Source organism: Aspergillus costaricaensis (genome assembly GCF_003184835.1).
Source record: "Aspergillus costaricaensis CBS 115574 unplaced genomic scaffold BO79scaffold_27, whole genome shotgun sequence".
In the NCBI taxonomy this organism is placed as follows: Eukaryota; Fungi; Ascomycota; class Eurotiomycetes; order Eurotiales; family Aspergillaceae; genus Aspergillus; species Aspergillus costaricensis.
The window spans coordinates 54,692-72,983 of record NW_020291827.1 but is presented as its reverse complement, the minus strand read 5'-3'; the positions used below and the strand labels follow the sequence as shown (position 1 = coordinate 72,983).

Genomic DNA, 18,292 nt, shown 5'->3' with positions numbered 1-18,292 from the left:
AAGCCGCCATGACAGCTACCTTTTTGGATACGAGATTCTAGACCATGATCTACCCCGCAGGTTGCGATGGAAGGAATCTTATACAATGAGCCTATCACAGTGAACGAAATACTGCAGACTTATCAAAGCTGTTTTATCTGGCTGGGCTACTACTCAGCCTCCACCTACGCTTGTTTTTCAGGTGTTGGGGCTGAAAATACGGGCGTGTTCCAGAGCAAAATTCAGCAAAAATGGCTCTTTGGGACCAATCGACATCACCCCATCTGACGTGGGAAGACTTGTTCGTGGAACCCGTACAGCTTGGAGGCGCTAGATCGATGCAATGCGAGATGGTCAACGCTGCTTGCCTCCTCCCAGCTTTTATCATGCTTGGATTGATGCGAATGGTTACATGGGATCTTGGGTCATCCACCCCAGTCTCCTTGGACCTAACTGCTTGGGGGAGGATGTGACGAACCCTAATAAATCGACAGTTCTCATGTGAAAACTGTTCCTTATATACTCAGCCCTTCTCACATAGCTAACTTGAAGAGGGACGATGATATCACGACTTACTAGTAAACCAAGGGTATAAGAATGACCCTGCGGGCTTCGAATCTTCAAAGCCTTTGCAAACCCAACGGTCAGTTTGATTTATCTCTGTACTATAAAGGGTGACCAATATTACCAAATAATCAACCCAGCATAACCCTTTCATCTGCTATTTCGACATTCGACTTGCTTCTTTTTAATTGAAACTCACAACAGTACCTTCTTAGTCGTTTCATATGTATTGTAAGGTGACATGAAAATACGTGAGCTTCGAGAAGTTCGAGAAGGCACATGGGAGGTGGAATTATCATGGAGCAGTGCTACTATGAAGCATGAGTGTCTGTGGCCCTGATGCATGCACGTACCGTGCCCATGGTTGACCACAAATCAGTCACAGATCCATGGAAATTATTGAAAAACACGGACGAGAGTCGACTGAAATGGCTGCTGGAGCAGCATTCAACGTCGGAACCATATGAGACAGCGAAAGCGAACGAGGTTCTGCGCGAAGTCGAGGATTACGGGAAAAGCTTGGTCGGACAGCTCAGACTTGCCGAGTTCGTTGGTTTCATGCTCATGGTACGTTTTAGAAACTCTATAGACCTTGGTCACGAGATTTAACAAGAACGCATTGTGGGCAGATCAGATCTCCAGAGAAAGACGTCGATGAACTCATGACTATAGAGATCGAGGATTCTGATCCACAGTCTTTGTTTCATAGCATACACTGGGAGGTTTTAGAGCACCTGTACTCTTGGAGCGCCTGCGGCCGACCAAAACATAGGATCCAAAGTCAACTTGAAAGGAAAAGCGCAACCTCTGCGCAGAAGACACCGGCAGAATTACAAGCTATCTGGTCGCTCGTCAGCAACACGTTCAAGACGCTGAACATCTCACAATCCGAAGACGAACCCCAGTACGCCTTCTGCGCAGCATGCCTCATTGAGGCGCAATCGCAGCGGATACTCATCCAAAGAACCGTAAACCCAACCACCCCATCGAATTCGACAACACCAGACTCGGCAGTGGTGCAGTCCGCCTTGCACCGTGCGTTCAACATCCTTCTAGTTGCAAGTCGACCGAATGAAGAAGACGACATTAGTCCTCTGCTAGGATCTCGCGCCGTCGTTGATACTCTCCGCAGCCTGCCACAATATCAGAGTAACAGAGTCGTGTTAGATGTTGCCCGACCAGGTACGCTCAAAGCATTAATTGCTCATCTTTCCCGTACGACCGAGACATGGCATAGACAAGGCGGGACCGGTGCATGGTTCGACATGGTTGTCTTTGATGTCCACGGCTGCACATCCGACGGCATAGCATACCTGAGTTTCCTGGCAAGTTCCGGAAACAGAGAGCATCGTGTCCGCGCCACGGAAATTGCCAATTTGCTCAGAGCCCATTCGATCGAGACAGCCTGTCTCATCTCCTGTGAGTCTGCCAAAGTCACTAGAAATGTACTATCCAACCTGGCTCGCACCTTCGTAGACGCAGCCATCCGTTCGGTGCTTGCTATGTCCTTCAAATTCACTGCTAGCGCTGCGAACATTTTTCTGCGGTCGTTCTTCGGCCATCTACTGGCGCAATTCCCCGTGGATGTTGTAGGATCCCTTGCAAAGGCACGGCGTGCACTTATCGCATTACCATTACGCGATGCGGTTTTCGGGGTGAAAGTGACCCTTCCTGATTACCTCATCCCTGTGTTGTATGTTAATACAAACCTGATTCCAAGCAGAAGGATCCCAGTCTCTGATCCAATTCATCAGGGACGCCGATTTCTTCAAAGGTCTGCCATAAAGGCGTACGAGGAAGAAGTCGGCGCTCTTGTTGACAGGGAGCAATACATCCTAGAAATTGAGTCAAAGCTGCTTAAAGCTGGTTCGCGCGGCTCAAACCGTTTCTTATTGCTCCAGGGCATGGCCGGAGTCGGAAAATCTGCGATGATGAAGTTCCTCCGCTGGTGGTGGCCGTTCACGGAGTTCTGCATGGCTTCTTCATACTTTGATATGGCCATGCCGTGGAGCTGTTCCCTACTTCGTGCTAGGGCCGCGCTTTGGTCCCTGCCTTTCAGTTTGGACTTGCTCTCGGACACACCTGGTCAAGTGATCATTATCGATAATCTGGATAGAGTGTCATCGTTACCACCGGATGCGACAACGACGGCGATTGCAGAAGCAGAGGAGTGTCGCACAGTCATCAGACGATGGCTCGGTCTTATCAAGAACAAGCAAGCGTTCGTTCTCTTCACCTCGAGATCACGAGAAACATGGCTCGCAGACGAAGGAGTTCGCACGGTTGAAGTACAGAAGCTATCATCCTTTGGCGCCGCAGAATTGACATCGAATTTGCTTGGCAAAATGAATGTTCGAGAACAATATTCGGACATTGAAAGCACCAGATACCTAGCTCTACTGGCCAGTCACTTGGGTAATAATCCCCTGGCGATGAAAGAGTGCATTCCAGTGCTTCAAAGACAAGCGAGCATGCGAACAGAACAGATTCGTCAGTCTGTTTCAGCGCCCTTCTTGCTCTACAATCGTTTGCAATACGGGAGCACACCACCTTATGAGAACGATAGTGCTTTGCGTCTTGTCGGAGATCTGTTAGAACTATGTGATTCAACGACTCCCAACATGAGAAGAGTGCTATTGGGCCTCTCACCTCTGTGGAATGTCTTTGACGAGGACTGGTTTGATGCTCTAGCATATTGGTTCCCACAGTATGATCAGCAAGTGCCTCCTCGTAACGATATTAATGCCTTCTTGGACAAATATTTGCTAGATTCTGGCTGGATGCAGACCGTCAAACTACCGAAAGGAAGTCTACATCACGACCGGAGATATTTCCGCCTCCATCCTCTTCTGTCACTCGCTATTAGACGAGTCGCAGAATTTCTTGATATTCTATCGAACGAAGCCTGGAGTGACCGCACGGTAAAAGTCTTTATGGCGCATTTTTGCTTGAGAGGCGTGGCATTCTTCTCGAGTAGCGAAGAGCGTGTCGATATTAAGCCGCAATTGCTCTTGGAATCCTCCAATTTCTTGCGATCGGTCGAGCTACAGATCAGCAATTTCGAGCAGCTCGGTATCGTTCTTGGAGACCAGCTCGTCGCGAAATCCATCGGCTACATCTTGTATAGGTTGTGGGAACTCGCCAAATCTGGTGAGGTTGAGCATTTGAATGTGTCAGTTCTGACAGAGGCCTCGGAAAGATTTTTGGAGATGCTGCAGTCCCCACCAGCTGGTTTTAATCGACGGTCAGACGATGCAATGATCACGTTTGCGTGCGTCAGTCTAGCTCTCACGGGCCATTTCGCAGACCTTGACCTAAGCAAGGCAATCCATTGGGCTGAATCCTGCGCCAAATTCATGTTTGCAGGTCCTGAGCCTTGGAAGGATCGGGAGGCGAGCGTATTTCGAGCCTCCTCACTATCACTCAAGGCTCTTGAACAGCTTCGACAGTTCAACACTCGAACCCACGAACATGCCGAGAAAGCATGCCAATACGCTTTCGAGGCTCTAGAAATTCTTTCGGCAACGGTATCTCAACCAGTAAAGTTCGATGTCGTGCGGATGCACTCCTATCTAACAGCGATCAGCACCATGAAACACATGGCCCCTTTTTCGACAAGCTTTCGCGATAGCGTTGATGAATTTGATGGGACGTACGATGCAGCTTGGAAGAAATATGAGCCACCAATAGGAAAAGATAGCACGGGATTCGGCGCCCCAATGGCTTTGACAGAGGAGTTGGCGCGACGGGATTGGTGGTTCGAGGAACTCGGCGTTCGTCAAACGGACATCTACGGAGCCTGGATAGTGGACAATGAGGGTGACAGTGGCGTTTCTGAAGAGCGCGGTAACGACCCAGAGAGCACGAGACTGTTGTCTAACCTGCGCCTGGCCATGTCCAGGGGTAACAGGGTTGCCGAATTTCGGCTTCACGAAGCTTTGGTCAGCTACTATGAGAAAAAGAAAAATTGGAAAACTGCGGCGGAACATGTTAGGGTGCTGCACAGGCAGGCCGCCGCCGCTGCTGCTGCTGGCCAAGATCAGCATATCATCGACCTCTCAAGCTTCAACAACTTCGATAACAGATTACGCCATGGATGCATTCTCGTTGAAGCAGAGGACTTTGACGAAGCTCAGAGAATATATGACAAGCTCATCAGTGACGTTTTGGACACGTGCGGCAGCAGGGAGGAGGCGAAAGATAAGACTCATTTCATCCCTGGGAAGACCTGGGCGTGGTTGGTGAAAGAATCTTCGACCTGGGATATTATCACGCAGGCAAAATTGTCTGTCAACGTAGACTCCAAAATTAGGGAACGATGGCCTGAATCGTAGAGGGATGGCCATTCATTACCATCACGTACGACAACTTTCTGTTTGACATGAAAAGATACAGGAGCACACATTGGCGGCAGTGAATCCCGTCCAGGCGTTCTTCGGAGGGTCCTACAACCGTGCACTCCATATGGGTCGCGTAGAACTTGGCATTCTTCGTCACTTACAGGGTAGCTGCTTAGATGACGAGGAGGCCCCCGAATCTGGATCATGAGTGAGACTGAGCGAGAGTATGAGCGGCGTGAGGCAGTTGGATCTGAGCTTGAGTTGACCGTGAGCGAGCATAAGTAAAGCGTGAGCTGAGGCGATGCAAGCATGAGCTAATTGAGCTGAGGTTGTGCCGGGCATACTTTGCCAAGTCAACGTGGGTTGTATTATGTTCGTGGGATGTGCGATGAAATCCCACTCGACCCCAAAACTCATTATTACCAAGGACTGGCCATTCAACTACGAGATATGACAGCATATGATCTATGAAGTATGATACAGTATGAATAATGTAATGGGAACATTGATATTCCGGGTCTATTCTGGATATAGTTTTGTTTATCTTGACATTGGGGTTCCAGAAACAGTCGAAATGTTTAGGTGGTGACACCAATTTCCAGAAGTACTATACCTACTTGCATAAGGACTATTGAGGACTTAACCCAGCTTACGCATAGCGATGACCTCCAATGTTCCGTTAATAACCGTTTACATATTCCTATCAGGTGTGAATGGTGGCAGACGCTTGAGACTATCCTGGATATTATTATTCTTAAATTTGGGTGAGTTCTTCTCTCTTAGGAGCCTAAAAGGTTGAATGTTACTTGTCACGATCCTCACAGAGTGGTGCATAAATAGTATATAATGAAAGAATGTAAGAATGAGGAGAATGAGGAGGGATTGTTTTGGGATATAAAATAGATAAAAGAGAAGTAGAAATGTACATAACATTCCCTAGTAGTAGAAGGCTGAGGTCGACCCAAATTGATTTCGTAAGGCTTCGCTGATAGGAGTTAGGAGAAATTGGACTGATGCATACCAGGGGGGGTAAGAAGCCACGAGGCTCAGCTGGGTGAAGCGTAAAGTTGGCGCCGATTGGCCGGCCCGTCAATCACCTTCCGCCCAGACGCAAAATGTGCCCTAAATGTCTGGACAAATTTGGAAACAAAGTAAACAAAGAGTCAACGGCTAATAAATTGGAAGGGGGCATTAGAAATTCATATTTCTGTGTATTCACTCCCTTTTGCTTCCTATCATTGCACAGCGACAAGATTTCTCTCACGATGCCAGCAAAGCCACACTAAGACTCATAGTTCTGTTTAGGGAGGCGGCTACGCAGGGATGTACGGTAGGAACCGGCGACGTTCAAGTGTCGCAGGAATCGCGCCGGTCCATCACTCTCCCGAGCCCGATCACGAGCCCGAAATAGCCTCCTGTGAGCTATCAGTTTGACTCATTTCTCGACTATAAGTTTCAGCTATCAAGAGCCTCTACTGCTTGTTCAATCATCAGTAGTTATATCCCCAATATGGCTGCATCCTCCATAGTTGAGACCGGCATAACTATCAACTCAGGACAGGATGCTAATGCTTCTACCCAAGGCCAGCATGCGGTCAGTACTGAAGTCAACAATGAGGTGCCAGAGACAAACCCGAATGCGATGCACGGTTTCAAGCTCTTTGCCATTTTTGTAGGCATATGCTTTGGTGCGTTTCTGATGTCTCTGGACATTTTTGTCATTGCGACTGTACTGATACTACTCCCCCTTCTTTCTCTGTCGGGATATCTAAACATGCCTAGGCCATTCCCTCAATCACAGCCGATTTTCACGATACCGCACAATTAGCCTGGTATCCAGCTGCCTACTCGCTCACAACATGCGCGTTGACTCCGTTGGCAGGAAAGCTCAGCTCAATGTTTCCGCTTCGCTGGATCTATGTATCATTTTTCTCCATTTTCTTAATCGGCAGTCTGGTGTGTGGCTTTGCACCAAACAGCAATACCTTTATTGCGGGCCGTGCCATTGCAGGTATCGGGGCATCCGGGGTCGCGAGTGGCGGCTTCGTTATCGTCCTCACTGTGTCTCCCGAAAAATCAAAACCAGTGCTCCTCGGCATATGCAGCAGTTGCTTCGCCATGGGGCTTATTCTGGCACCCGTCATTGGTGGTGCATTTACGCAGTACGCTACTTGGCGGTGGTGTTTTTGGGTTAATCTTCCCCCTGGTGCTCTGACTCTGCTTACCATGCTGTGCTTTTTCAGACCCCCATCCATACAACGGGATCGGACGGCCGCCCAACGGATTATCGATTTGGACCTCATTGGTTGTGCCATTTTCATTCCATCTATTTTTATGTTACTGCTCGCTATGATGTGGGGTGGGACGAAAGAGTCATGGGACTCAGCGACAACTATCGGACTCTTTGTGGGCTCTGGTGTCATGCTTATGATCTTTGTTTCCTGGGAAGGCTACAAAGGCGAGGACGCAATGATACCGGGAAACATCGTCGCCAGAAGGACAATCACCTTCAGTGTCTTGTTCTCCTTCTTCCACTTTGGGTCTGTTGGTATCTTGAACTACTATCTCCCCGAGTGGTTCCAGGTAGTGGAAGGCGCCAGTCCGTTGCAAAGTGGTACGCGAACATTGGCTTCGGTGCTGGCTCAAATAATCGGAACTCTTTCTGCTGGCTTCTTTGGTGCGTTCAACATACTCAGACCCCACTTATTCTCCGTATCAAGCTAGAGCACAATCTGACACAGCGTTGACAGCACGCAAAATCCACTACTACAACCCCTGGCTGTATATCGGCCCCCTCTTCATGTGCACAGCCGCGGCGCTATACACGCACTTCTCGACCTTCCATACCCCGTCCAGCCACTGGATCGGCTTCCAAGTTATTCAGGGTCTTGGTGTCGGCATGGCACAGCAAATGCCGTCGCTCATTATCCAGCACTCTGTTCGCGACAAGCCAGAGCTTATGCCTGCCGCGATTTCATTGAATCTCTTCTTCCAGTACTTAGGGGCTACTATTACACAATCCCTTGGTGGTATTGTGTTTCGCTCGATTCTACTTCCCGAACTAGCTGATCATGCTGGTTTGAATGCCGATCAGATTGCATTGGTGTCTGCTGCCGGGATGGCAGATGTGCGTGATACAGTCAAGCAGTATTTTCCGGATCTGCTGGACTTGGTTCTGGAGGCTTATAATCAGGCTATTACTTCGACCTTCGTGAGTGTTGCTTTCTCTTTCACTGGTACTGTTGATATTTGGAACTAATCAGGTGGGATTATAGTATGTCGCTGTTGGGACTACAGCTGCGGCGTTTTTCTTGGCTTTTGGGGTGAAGTGGGAGAGGATTACCGAGAAAGCGACAACTGGACCAGAGGAAGCTGTAGCGGAAGAGAAGTAGATGTTTCCCTCATTGTGGGAGAATTTCTAGTGATTGACTATTCTGTTCAATTCTGTGTACGATAATGATAATAAAACTCTCATCTCATCTCCAACTTCCGCTTGTCCACAGGTACAACTGACCACTACTTATCAAACTTCAAGACCACGCAGGCCCTTCGACTGCTGCCAAGTATGTCTCGCATGTCGAAATACAGCTTTTTACTAACATTGATAAGTAGTTGTAGGCGAAATTCGCTCGAGACATTGAATTTCTGGGCAACAATCAGAATACCTGCTCAACTATGCTAGAGCAAAAACACAAGAAAGCATGAGGCTGCCCTTACCTCTCACTCCCGTCACGCGCGCCGGTGTGCCGGCGGAACATAATGTGGACTGACGCACACAAAAGCGGAGCAAGGTCGAGCAATCACCGGCCAGGAGAACTCATTAAGCTGGATAAATCAATCGGGCATCTCCCGAAGGATTGTTGTTGTGTACAGATCCACAGTGGATCAGAGGATGGATTCAAGTTTCTGACTGGCCGATCGGGCGAACTGTTAGAGGCTAATTTAGTGGTGCGATGGATTGTCTAGGCAGTGACTTTATGAGGCAACTTACGGCCAACGGACCGTCCAAATTCTCTATGTCAGATTAGGCTTACATGTCTAGGATTGCTATATAATGATGAGAAACCAATTGCAATATAACTGAATGCTGTGTTCTTTGACTTCGGAAATCTCGTCATATAAAGGGGCTAATTACAATGGGGAAATGTTTTTGGGCTTATATTGTGGACTCTTTCAAGGTTATTTTAGAGCTACTACAGACTGCTATGCCAATAGCTGTAAAGATAAATCGCACATCCTGTCATTTAGCGTGCGAAATGAGCAATGCCACAAAACAAGAATGTCAGCCTTATCAAAAATCGAAATAAATTAAGATACCGTGTACGTATATGCTTGGCTTCTAACCGAAGTAGTTTCATTAGCGTAGTATGTGGAGTCTAATGGGAAAAGTAATCTCCTACGATTAGACCAATAATAGTGAGTGAGTGGACGGGAAGACTCTGGCCTTTGTGCCATTCGAATATCGGCTGGACCTGTTGATCACTGACGTCACCAAGAATTGCTTCTGGTCGAATGGTCAGCTGTTGATGATTGAGCGAGCGTTATGATCTGCGGTAATATTATATATATTTTTTTTCTATGTCTCTACGATATTGAACAGGGTCCATTACCTAGGTGGCGCAAATAGGTTCCTGAGGTTTGGTAACAGTATCACCTTTGGCCACCTCTATGTATTTTTGAGCAAAATAGCCCGTCGATGCTCATATTAAGCAAGTCAAGATGGCTGTTGAATACCGTAGTTCAGAAGTGACACACTAGCTGCAACGACATACAACTATTATCGGTTATTCAGAGCCTATCACACTTCGAAATAGAAAGTGGCAATGGGCTATTCGCTCTTCATTGCTTTAAGACGCGATGATACCTGGTCTTAAACCAAGTATCCGATAGAGTCCTGGTATTATGGATTCAAACTTGAATATATTTCTGCAAAAGCATGTCATGTTCTCCTCCAACATAAAGTGAGCATAATTCACTCCTAATAGCCAATGAGCGTTCTTAATCTGATTGAGGCTAATGCTGGAGATCTGGAGAATGGGGGTGGTGGGCCCTTCTGGTATGCAGCATCTGCTGCGTCAGGGGCCGACACTGTTGAGCTGAGTGCTGTGCCTTTGGAGGGGGATCAGGTCCAGAATGTCACTCTGGTCTGGGCGGATTATGACAGACTGCAGCGCGATCTAGCGTCGCAGAATCAGTGACTTGTACTGAGTAGGACGATTGGGGGGTTGCTTAACTCGGGATGAGTACAGTGTGGCTGCTAGGAGGTATAGCTGTAGGGTATAGAGGTACGGGTAGGGTATATATGTCGCTGTATAAACTCGTGATAGGAAATCTGTCGCTCGGGCAATATTATTGGTAGACTTGCGTATTGCGACGCACTGAACCAATGGCGCCTTTCTAGGCACTCTCCCTAAGTAGATACCAGGCTAAAATATTAATCGAACTTTAAACTAGTGTCTAGAGCAGGAGACCGAGCTTATCCAGGCAGCATTTGAGACCTGAGAGCATTTTACTAGGCCACCTAAACGTCATGACAAAGATACCTCACGAACTCCCCTAACCTCTCGACCTTTTGCCACCCGATGGCTGTCTCTAACTTGTTGGCTGTCTCCGCAAAAAGGCCGTACACAGGAAGTTGTTTCGGGTCTTCTGGATCGTCAGACCCGTGTGATCTGGCAATATTCCTTAAAGCGATCTGCATATTATGATGCAATCGAAGCTTTTCTGCCAAATCTTCAAATGGGGTGGTCTCGCTGGGCCCATTCTGTGAGGGATCTTGAGCTTCTCGACACTGAGCCATGCAGCGAGCACAGTAAAGAATCATAGATATTAAACCTGCAGCCAGGGCAGTGGCAATCGAGGACCCATCATGATATAAAATTGGTTTCACAGAGTGTGGTCGTTGTGCTTCTGGGACCTGGATACCTGGGAGAAAATAGGAAATGGTTGCTTTGTTTTCAGTCATGGGGTCTCGCTGCGCTTGCGAATCACAAGAACCGATGCGAAAGATATTATGCTTCGCAGCACAGAAGGGCAGATTGTCCTTTCCGAGGAGTTCTATATCGTCCGCCGCAGAACACACCATGAGAATATTCTTGTCCGCCGCCTCCGTTATGGCCCTTTCCAGTTGCTCGATTCCGGCCTCATCGATTGACTTCTTCCCCAATGATCCGGGACTAACGGGCGAGCTGTGAATTTGTGATTTTTGCTTGCGTATGGTCCACGACATGGAAATTACATCGACATTGTTCTTGGTGGCAGCCTCAACGGCGCGGGCAGCGCTTTCGGGTTGGATTGTCCGCGAGGGCGAGCCTGAATTCGCGGAGGAGATGCCGTCTTGAATTCGAATGACTAGAAGATTTATCCAAGGGTTAATTCGGAGGATCATGTTGGCCATTGCTGTCCCATGCCCGTTGCTGGAATGGTGCCATGGGTGCTCGGTTTCCCCAATGCGGGGGTAGCAGCTAAACCCTCGCACTGATGTCTGTGGATACACGTCGAAGTCGGCGTAATCTACACCATCGTCGATAAGGGCAACCTGTATAACTGACGTGCTTAGTATTAAATTGATTGTGATACGAGCAAACCGAATCCTACCGTGACTCGTGGTGGCTCCAAATTATTTTCGAGGATAACTTCATGCACCTTGAGCATCGCATCGCGGAATTGTTCCATCCGTTCTACCCAAGAGCACCGATTCTCGCTTGCGGAATCGCTGGGATTATGGGTATGGAGGGGCTCTTTATCGGCTCGGGTGTCTATGACCCTTCTCTGGTGGGATTCTTGTTTCACCTCTACTCTGTTTTTTGTTGTCCTTTCCACCCTTTCTATAAAGCCATTCATCATGGTTTTTGTTCGCTCTTTACTCTCGAGTCCCTAGGATAAGCAGATGTTGGGGTTAGTCTTTCTTCCAATATTTCAAAGGCAAGGTAGTGGGAAGCACAGGGAATACAATACCTGATATGCATGGAGATGGATCAAGGTTAGTTCTTTGAATTCTGGGTAAAGCTCCAGGATTGCGTCCACCCACCCACGAAGAACAGTCTGACCCCCACTCCAGTGCAGGTGAACAGTCTTTATTTCGGGTTCCACATTGTAGATCAATCCAAGGTCTATGTCTGGCTTTCTCCAATCCCTGGAGTACATTGTGAGCCTCGTAGTGGTCCAAAGTGAGACATGTGAGGGAGAGAACTACCAGGTTTCTATATTCAAGGGCTCCGTCCGAGTACTGGTGGAAGCAGACTCGTCACGGGAGTCTGGGCCCTTGATAGCCCTTTCAATAGCTGTGTCGGAATGGGCCAGAACATCGCTGTTATCTTCAACCTGGAGCCGCAGAATTCGCCGTACACCTGCAACAGCCAGCTCATCGAAGACGGATATTAAGGGGTCGCGTCGGACCAGGGCCCCTCTGCTCTCGTTGGCTAAATTGGCTCTGATAACAGACTCTGGGAGCCCGTCTGGCTCTGACAGTTGGGGAATTCTCACGTAGGACAGAGTGTCTTCGAACCCCCCAGCGTGGGTTAGTTTACGAATCAATTGGACAATCTGCGCTGCCCCCCGTCCTCTCAGGTGTGTGGCATCGAAGTACAAATTCTTGTCTAGATTGCAACGAACAACAACATTAATACTGCAGTAGTCAGGGGACGACATCTGCAAATGGTGCGTACCCACCTGAGGCGATATTGCCATACAGCAAAGTCTTGGCATCCACGTCGGACATGTTTCGTATGTACCACATCCTGAGGTACTGCCGAATTGAATCTGCAGCCTGCATTCTGATTCTGTCGTCAGCTTCATCTTGCTGAATTTGATTGGGTGTCGGCTCTTTGGCTGCACTTGAGCGCGGCATCGCCGATGGGAACTGTGGGTCAGACGCCGGTCCTATAGCCTTGCCGTTATCCTGAGAACGCTGGGGATTATTTTGGGTGCGAGAATGTGCCAAATGAGGCGGCGCTGTGCCCTTCTCGATTATGGGAAGTTCTGAACGCGATGGCATCAGGGGCTGCGTCTTTCTGCTCTTGGCTTCTTCACCCATCTTTATTCTGCTCTCCGCTTTCTTTCCTCCGAGTCCGAGTTCAGGCCGATCTGGCTTCTGCCCAGAAGCTGGTTTCACTGTATCAGGCGTCGAAGACGATACAATATGTTCCTTCTCAGCAAAGCTGGCTTCACCATCGAGATAAATCAGATAGGGAGATTTCCCATCCCTGTTCAGTTGATCTCCAGCCTGCATCCGGCGAGAGAGGCTCCTGTCAATTAGAGCGACGACAACGGGTCGGTAAACTGCGGAGTTGAAGTAGTAGCAAAGGTTATAATGCATTGCATAATGCAAAGGCATATTCCCAAGGTCGTCTTTGGCCACCATTGCTGAAGTTGGAGCCAGTTCGACCCACTTTTGGATGATCAGCGTGAGCATTCGCAACTCTGATTTCTTTGTCTGCCTGTAGCTGGAGGCCTTAAACCGAGCCACATTCTTCTGCCACCGAAGAAGAATTGAAAATGCCTCGTGTAGTGGGTTGCGACCATCACCTCTATGGGAGATCGTGAGAAGGAGTGGCAAATGGTGTTGAAAACGGGTCGCGATAGTGTTGAGGAACCCAGTATTGTTATGTTCGAGGGCAATTGTGAGAATGGGATAAGGGTGCTTGTCCTTCCCTATTGTATTGGTCTGAACGTGGTCTGCACTTGTGCTGGGCTCTTGCAGATGAACTCGGAGGAGGGAATCAAGGATGCAGTCGCGCGTAGACTCAGGAAGGTCATAGAATTCATGTGCAAACTTGTCCTTGGACAGGTGATGGAGTATGGTTGGAACATCTCTGTTACAATAGTCGCAAAACTTGCTCACCTTTGACTCAATTGATTCCCACGTCTCCCCATTCCTTAACTGCCCCGTGAAGTCTTTCATTCGTTCCTCCCATGACAATCCCTCCCACTCGCACTCTGCCTCACTGTACGTGGCATCGTCAGGTGTAGCGTCGAGATCAAAGTTATCCATAGCCGGAGAGCTCGGAGAGACACTATGTGATATTGAGGCAGGGACCATGACAAGTACCAGTAGTAGAAAATGATCTAGGTCCCCGTACATTTAGTTGACTTTGCGGAAAGTAGCATCATAGCACCATACAGGCCACGCTCACCTTGAAAGTCAACAATGTTTATCTTCATTAGGTCTGGGAACTGAGGCTACAGCATTCTCTTTACGTCCAGCCTTTCCCTACAGTGACTCCACAACATCGTTGCATGTTGTGTACATGGTACAACCCCACAGCCGATCTAGATTGGTGGCTCCCAGATTTTCCGCGTCGACTACAATCCCCTTTTCCAGCTGATTGAACGCCGGCTCAGAGGGACGGAATCGGATAGGATCATCCCTGTCCCGAGACGAGAACACCTGTCCAACCCAAGTCTTGAAGTCTGGAGTGACATGGATGTAGGGAACACAAGCAAAGTCATCCTCCGTTCCCCGCTTCAAAAGAATACAGGCTCTCAGTCGCGTAGGAATCCCGTCCTGCTGTGATACGTTCTCTGACAGCGAAAAATGTGCCTCATGCTGACCGCCGTAGATATCTGCAGGTCGGTCACCAGTGACAACCGTGTGATGAACTGTGACCTTCTCCACATTGTCCGAATTGGATACGGCGATTGAAGTGTTCACAGCTCCCGCCAGTGGCTGGAACCCAAGCGTAAGCTCAAAGCCGGTTGTGGATTGCTCGGATTGCTCGGTGCGTGCAACTTTGAACACACGATCAGGCTGAATCCCAGCAACAGACAACTCATTTGATTGACCTGGTATCGGCTCGAATCGGAAGCGAATGTCGGCTGCCTTGAGTCGGCACCCACGGTAGGAATGGAACTGGAACTCATACACCAACAGAGTGGCCCAGTCGCACGAGTCTTGGCCTCCCCCTCCCCACCGGCCATGGATCATAGCCTTTGCCTGACAGCTGACCTGATAGGCAGATTTGCGTCGTCGCCCCATCTCAAAATTGGACACCATGGGTCTCTGTAGCTGGCCTGGTTTGTTGCGAGTCCGAAAGTCTTTTCTCGTCCGTCCGTGTTACAGAGATGTCAGTCACATCAGGAGTGAAATTAAAATGGAACAAGGAAGTTACTGATTTGAAGAGACAGTAGGATTCTCAATTGTCAGAAATTGATTTACCACCAGCAGGTCCTTGGTACGTCAACTCCAAGGAGAATGAATGTGGTTCTGTAAGCCCGCATTCTTCCTCTTCAGTCTGGTCGCTCAGCCAGAGCTCGTCATCAATGCCAAAACTCATTGTCTGTCAGTACCTCTTCGGGTGTGGCGTACTAAAACGATAGGTTTATTTGATGTTGGATTTCTGGAAGCCTCCGAGGGAGAACACGTAGGGGAGATCCTCCTTATGACTACCACACGCCTATGATTGACCCCTGGTGTGCTCCGAGGCAACACCATGTGAGTGATACCCCAATGGAGCAAATGCCTACAGTGTTTGATTAGCTCGCGAGGCGCATGTCCCTCTTTTCAAGCGTCCCCGTCAATTGGATATCATGCCTCCTGTTGGGTATTCCTTCCCGTGTTACATTATTGGAATAGTATGCGGGACTAACCTGGTAATAACTCTGGGTTGCCTTTCCACCTCTAGTAATCTTAGGCTAATTTGGTCCGGGAAGAAAGGGTTACACGGACGCGACTTCCCATTTACAAAATGCCGTCCATGAATGACTAAGAGGTAACACATATATAAGTTGCTTGCTATCCTTCTTTCTTCTCCAATCAAGAAATTCATTATTCATATGCGCCTTAAAGGATGACGAGAGAGTCCTCGAAAGGCCCTGTTGCTTTCAGGATAGGGCAAGCCTTCCACGGCCTCGAACTTTCGCGGCAATTGACAACATTTGCACCGGACGCGGCCAGCGAGGATGACACTTCATCGGAATATGTGGAGTAAGAACAATACCCTTCAGCAATATAGGCCCTACCTACTAAGATTCAACAGTATCGTGCATGTAATGGGAATCTCGCGACCGGAATGTATGAGCTTGGAGGCTGTTTTCGGTGATCACTTCGCCTCTCACACCGAACGACGAGAATTCGTATATCGAAGCAATGCGAGTCATTTTCTCTTTGGAGATCTGACTGGCCACTATGTTGAGAAAGAGGCACTTCAACTGTTAGCTGGGTTACTTCAATTTCGACGGTCGGGCGAAGGGGTAGGTGTTCTAAGAATATCAGACTTATACGTATCCACTTCTCACAGAAGGGCAACAAGTACTGACATTACATGAGGCAGGCTAGTTACAGTCGATCTATTATCTTCATTGCTTATGAGCTCGGCGCCTTGGTTGTGGAAAGAGTTCGTTCTCCTCTGAAGCACACTTAACAGTCCGCTGGCAGCAGGATATGTTTCTGATACAAGGGATTTACAGGCTATTGCGATTGCTGGTTTCCATCAAACAAGCTGGACTAGTATATTCACCGATACTGTGAGATTTGTGAGTTGAATATGGACGCGTTGGAAGGATTGCGAGCACCAGGACTTATTTTGACATGGTGACAGATTTTCGCAGGCTGTTTCCACCGCAGGACGGATGCCCCCTCATTCGATGCCCGGATATGGAAGTTTCTAGAGACACACAAAACAGAAGAATGGGGTCATCTCATCAGTCCAACTCCAATCAGGGCGTTGGCAGAGACCGCCATGGAATCAACCGGTCTGTTTCTCAGCTCCCGCATCACCTTGCGCACTCGGATAATTAGCATCTATGCCAATCCGGAGACACCGGGAAAGATTGATTCAGTGAGTGATCAATCAGCATTATACACAGGTCTATGTGAGGTACATTGGTTCTGATTAGAGGATTGACTCTAGGTATTTGATGAATCCACCGCGGTTCTAGGTATATGTACTGAGTTGGCTCTACCCGAAGAACCCACCGGCGAAGCGCATAGCCCGCTCACCTCTAGGCTGTCTGACATGGTCTTCAATGGATCATGCAGCTGGAATCGATCGCCATCGCGCATCGCCATTGAGCAAACCCTACTATCAATGGCCCTTCCGCACCGCCAGTTCCTGTCAACAGGCTTCATAGACTCACATCCAATTTTTAGAAGCTCAGAGTATAAGATGTGGAAGACATCTAGAGGCCCACAGATACTGTATATTCATGGTGAAGATCAACGGTTGACTACCGAGGCAGCTGAGCAGGTTATTCATGCATGGCAACGGGAGCGGTTTGACAAGAACCTTTATGACGCCGAAGTACACTCTTTCTCTTTCTCCCGCCATGATCGAGCGCGTACCTCGATGGACGCCATAGTTAGTACCCTTCTGGTCTACAGCTTTTCGCGCCTCGCCGAAGGCGTGCCTAACTTCACTACCTGGCTCTTAGAAAACCAGGGTTTGCTGCAGCACGGGTGGACCGACAAGGATCTGCAGAATATTTTGTGCCTAATGCTGCGAGATCACATAGAAAATACAATTTTCTGTCTACAGAATGCTGATGACTGTAATACCGCCGAAAGTCGAAAGGGGTACTGGAAGGCCATTGCGAAAGCTTATGGCTTTACAGACATGCGCCCAAAACTTCTCATAACATCAAGGAGACCCGACGCCTTGAAGGAAGAGCTCCAGCTCAGTGCTCCTAATATGACCCTACACTGTTACAGGGTAGGATTGAACAAGCCGGATGACTGCGGACAGGAGCACTGTCGCAGCGAAATGCTTATATCGCGTTTGTGTCCCTGTGGGCACGGAAAAGCTTACATGCAAGGCCGTTTAAGGGAGCTCGCATCGATGAATCCCGATGTTCTCAGTACCATCATTGATATTATCTCGTCTTATACGGGATGGCCCGAAATACCATCATCACGGACACATATGCGATTTCATCAGTTCTTCAGCCGTCTATCTGTACACAGCACGGCTGCGAATGTCCTCAATGACATTCTATCGGCTATCCCAGATATTACTCGGCTTCGCTCAACACTCACATGGATCTTGTGTGGATATCGGCCACTGACATCCCAGGAACTAACAATGTTCTGTGGCTATCAATCTGAGTCAGAAGCCAAACAGCTGGACATGAATGACGAATCCAGGACAGATCAGTCAGATTTGATCACCTGGATGAACGGGCTGCTGGAACCTGATCAAAATCAAGTCCGCATTCGTCAAGAGACCTTGGATGTTTTCGCACGCGATGGTTCTTACCTATGGACTGAGATCCGGTCGGCGGGGCCTCAGTGGACCTGTCGGTTCTTGTATCGCTTTCTGACTTCGGCGAGGATCCAGATGCAACTCTTGAACATCTACCATGAATATCAAGAGAGGGTCCACTCTGCCAAAGAGCATGTCACTCCACCATTGGTGTCAGATGGTCGGGATATAATCTATTATGCGACTGAATCTTTCCCATATCACTTATCCAAG

At 48.5% G+C, this 18,292-nt stretch overlaps 5 protein-coding genes across 5 annotated transcripts; 3 read left to right on the top strand and 2 right to left on the bottom strand.

Moving 5' to 3' along the window:
• Positions 1–903: 903 nt before the first annotated feature.
• On the top strand, positions 904–4,877 carry BO79DRAFT_257581 (uncharacterized protein; the record flags this gene model as incomplete). Its single annotated transcript, XM_025686253.1, has 2 exons — positions 904–1,110; positions 1,173–4,877. The coding sequence occupies 2 exons, from the start codon at positions 904–906 to the stop codon at positions 4,875–4,877; spliced, it is 3,912 nt and encodes a 1,303-aa protein (XP_025536910.1).
• A 1,468-nt stretch (positions 4,878–6,345) lies between these two features.
• BO79DRAFT_210447 (MDR family MFS transporter) lies at positions 6,346–8,351 on the top strand. Its single transcript, XM_025682806.1, has 4 exons — positions 6,346–6,612; positions 6,666–7,560; positions 7,634–8,094; positions 8,159–8,351. Exons 1-4 carry the CDS (start codon positions 6,394–6,396, stop codon positions 8,273–8,275), a joined length of 1,692 nt encoding a protein of 563 aa, XP_025536909.1. The 5' UTR covers positions 6,346–6,393; the 3' UTR covers positions 8,276–8,351.
• A 1,520-nt stretch (positions 8,352–9,871) lies between these two features.
• BO79DRAFT_271239 (uncharacterized protein) lies at positions 9,872–10,173 on the top strand (the record flags this gene model as incomplete). Its single annotated transcript, XM_025687347.1, has 1 exon — positions 9,872–10,173. One exon carries the CDS (start codon positions 9,872–9,874, stop codon positions 10,079–10,081), a length of 210 nt encoding a protein of 69 aa, XP_025536908.1. The 3' UTR covers positions 10,082–10,173.
• A 231-nt stretch (positions 10,174–10,404) lies between these two features.
• On the bottom strand, positions 10,405–15,157 carry BO79DRAFT_154201 (S8 family peptidase; the record flags this gene model as incomplete). The annotated part of the gene is made up of 7 exons (XM_025678743.1): positions 10,405–11,421; positions 11,481–11,675; positions 11,841–11,995; positions 12,113–12,481; positions 12,555–13,897; positions 14,105–14,918; positions 15,040–15,157. The coding sequence occupies 7 exons, from the start codon at positions 15,155–15,157 to the stop codon at positions 10,405–10,407; spliced, it is 4,011 nt and encodes a 1,336-aa protein (XP_025536907.1).
• Positions 15,158–15,573: 416 nt separating this feature from the next.
• On the bottom strand, positions 15,574–15,980 carry BO79DRAFT_271237 (uncharacterized protein; the record flags this gene model as incomplete). The annotated part of the gene is given in 2 exon segments (XM_025687346.1): positions 15,574–15,842; positions 15,858–15,980. The coding sequence occupies 2 exon segments, from the start codon at positions 15,978–15,980 to the stop codon at positions 15,705–15,707; spliced, it is 261 nt and encodes an 86-aa protein (XP_025536906.1). The 3' UTR covers positions 15,574–15,704.
• Between the last annotated feature and the right edge of the window lie 2,312 nt (positions 15,981–18,292).

Bases quoted from the DNA above. Each gene is read 5' to 3' on its own strand.
- BO79DRAFT_210447 (XM_025682806.1), top strand. From the start codon at position 6,394: ATGGCTGCATCCTCCATAGTTGAGACCGGCATAACTATCAACTCAGGA. The intron at 7,561-7,633 runs GTGCGTTCAACA...CAGCGTTGACAG, and splicing joins TCTTTCTGCTGGCTTCTTTG to CACGCAAAATCCACTACTAC. The intron at 8,095-8,158 runs GTGAGTGTTGCT...GTGGGATTATAG, and splicing joins AGGCTATTACTTCGACCTTC to TATGTCGCTGTTGGGACTAC.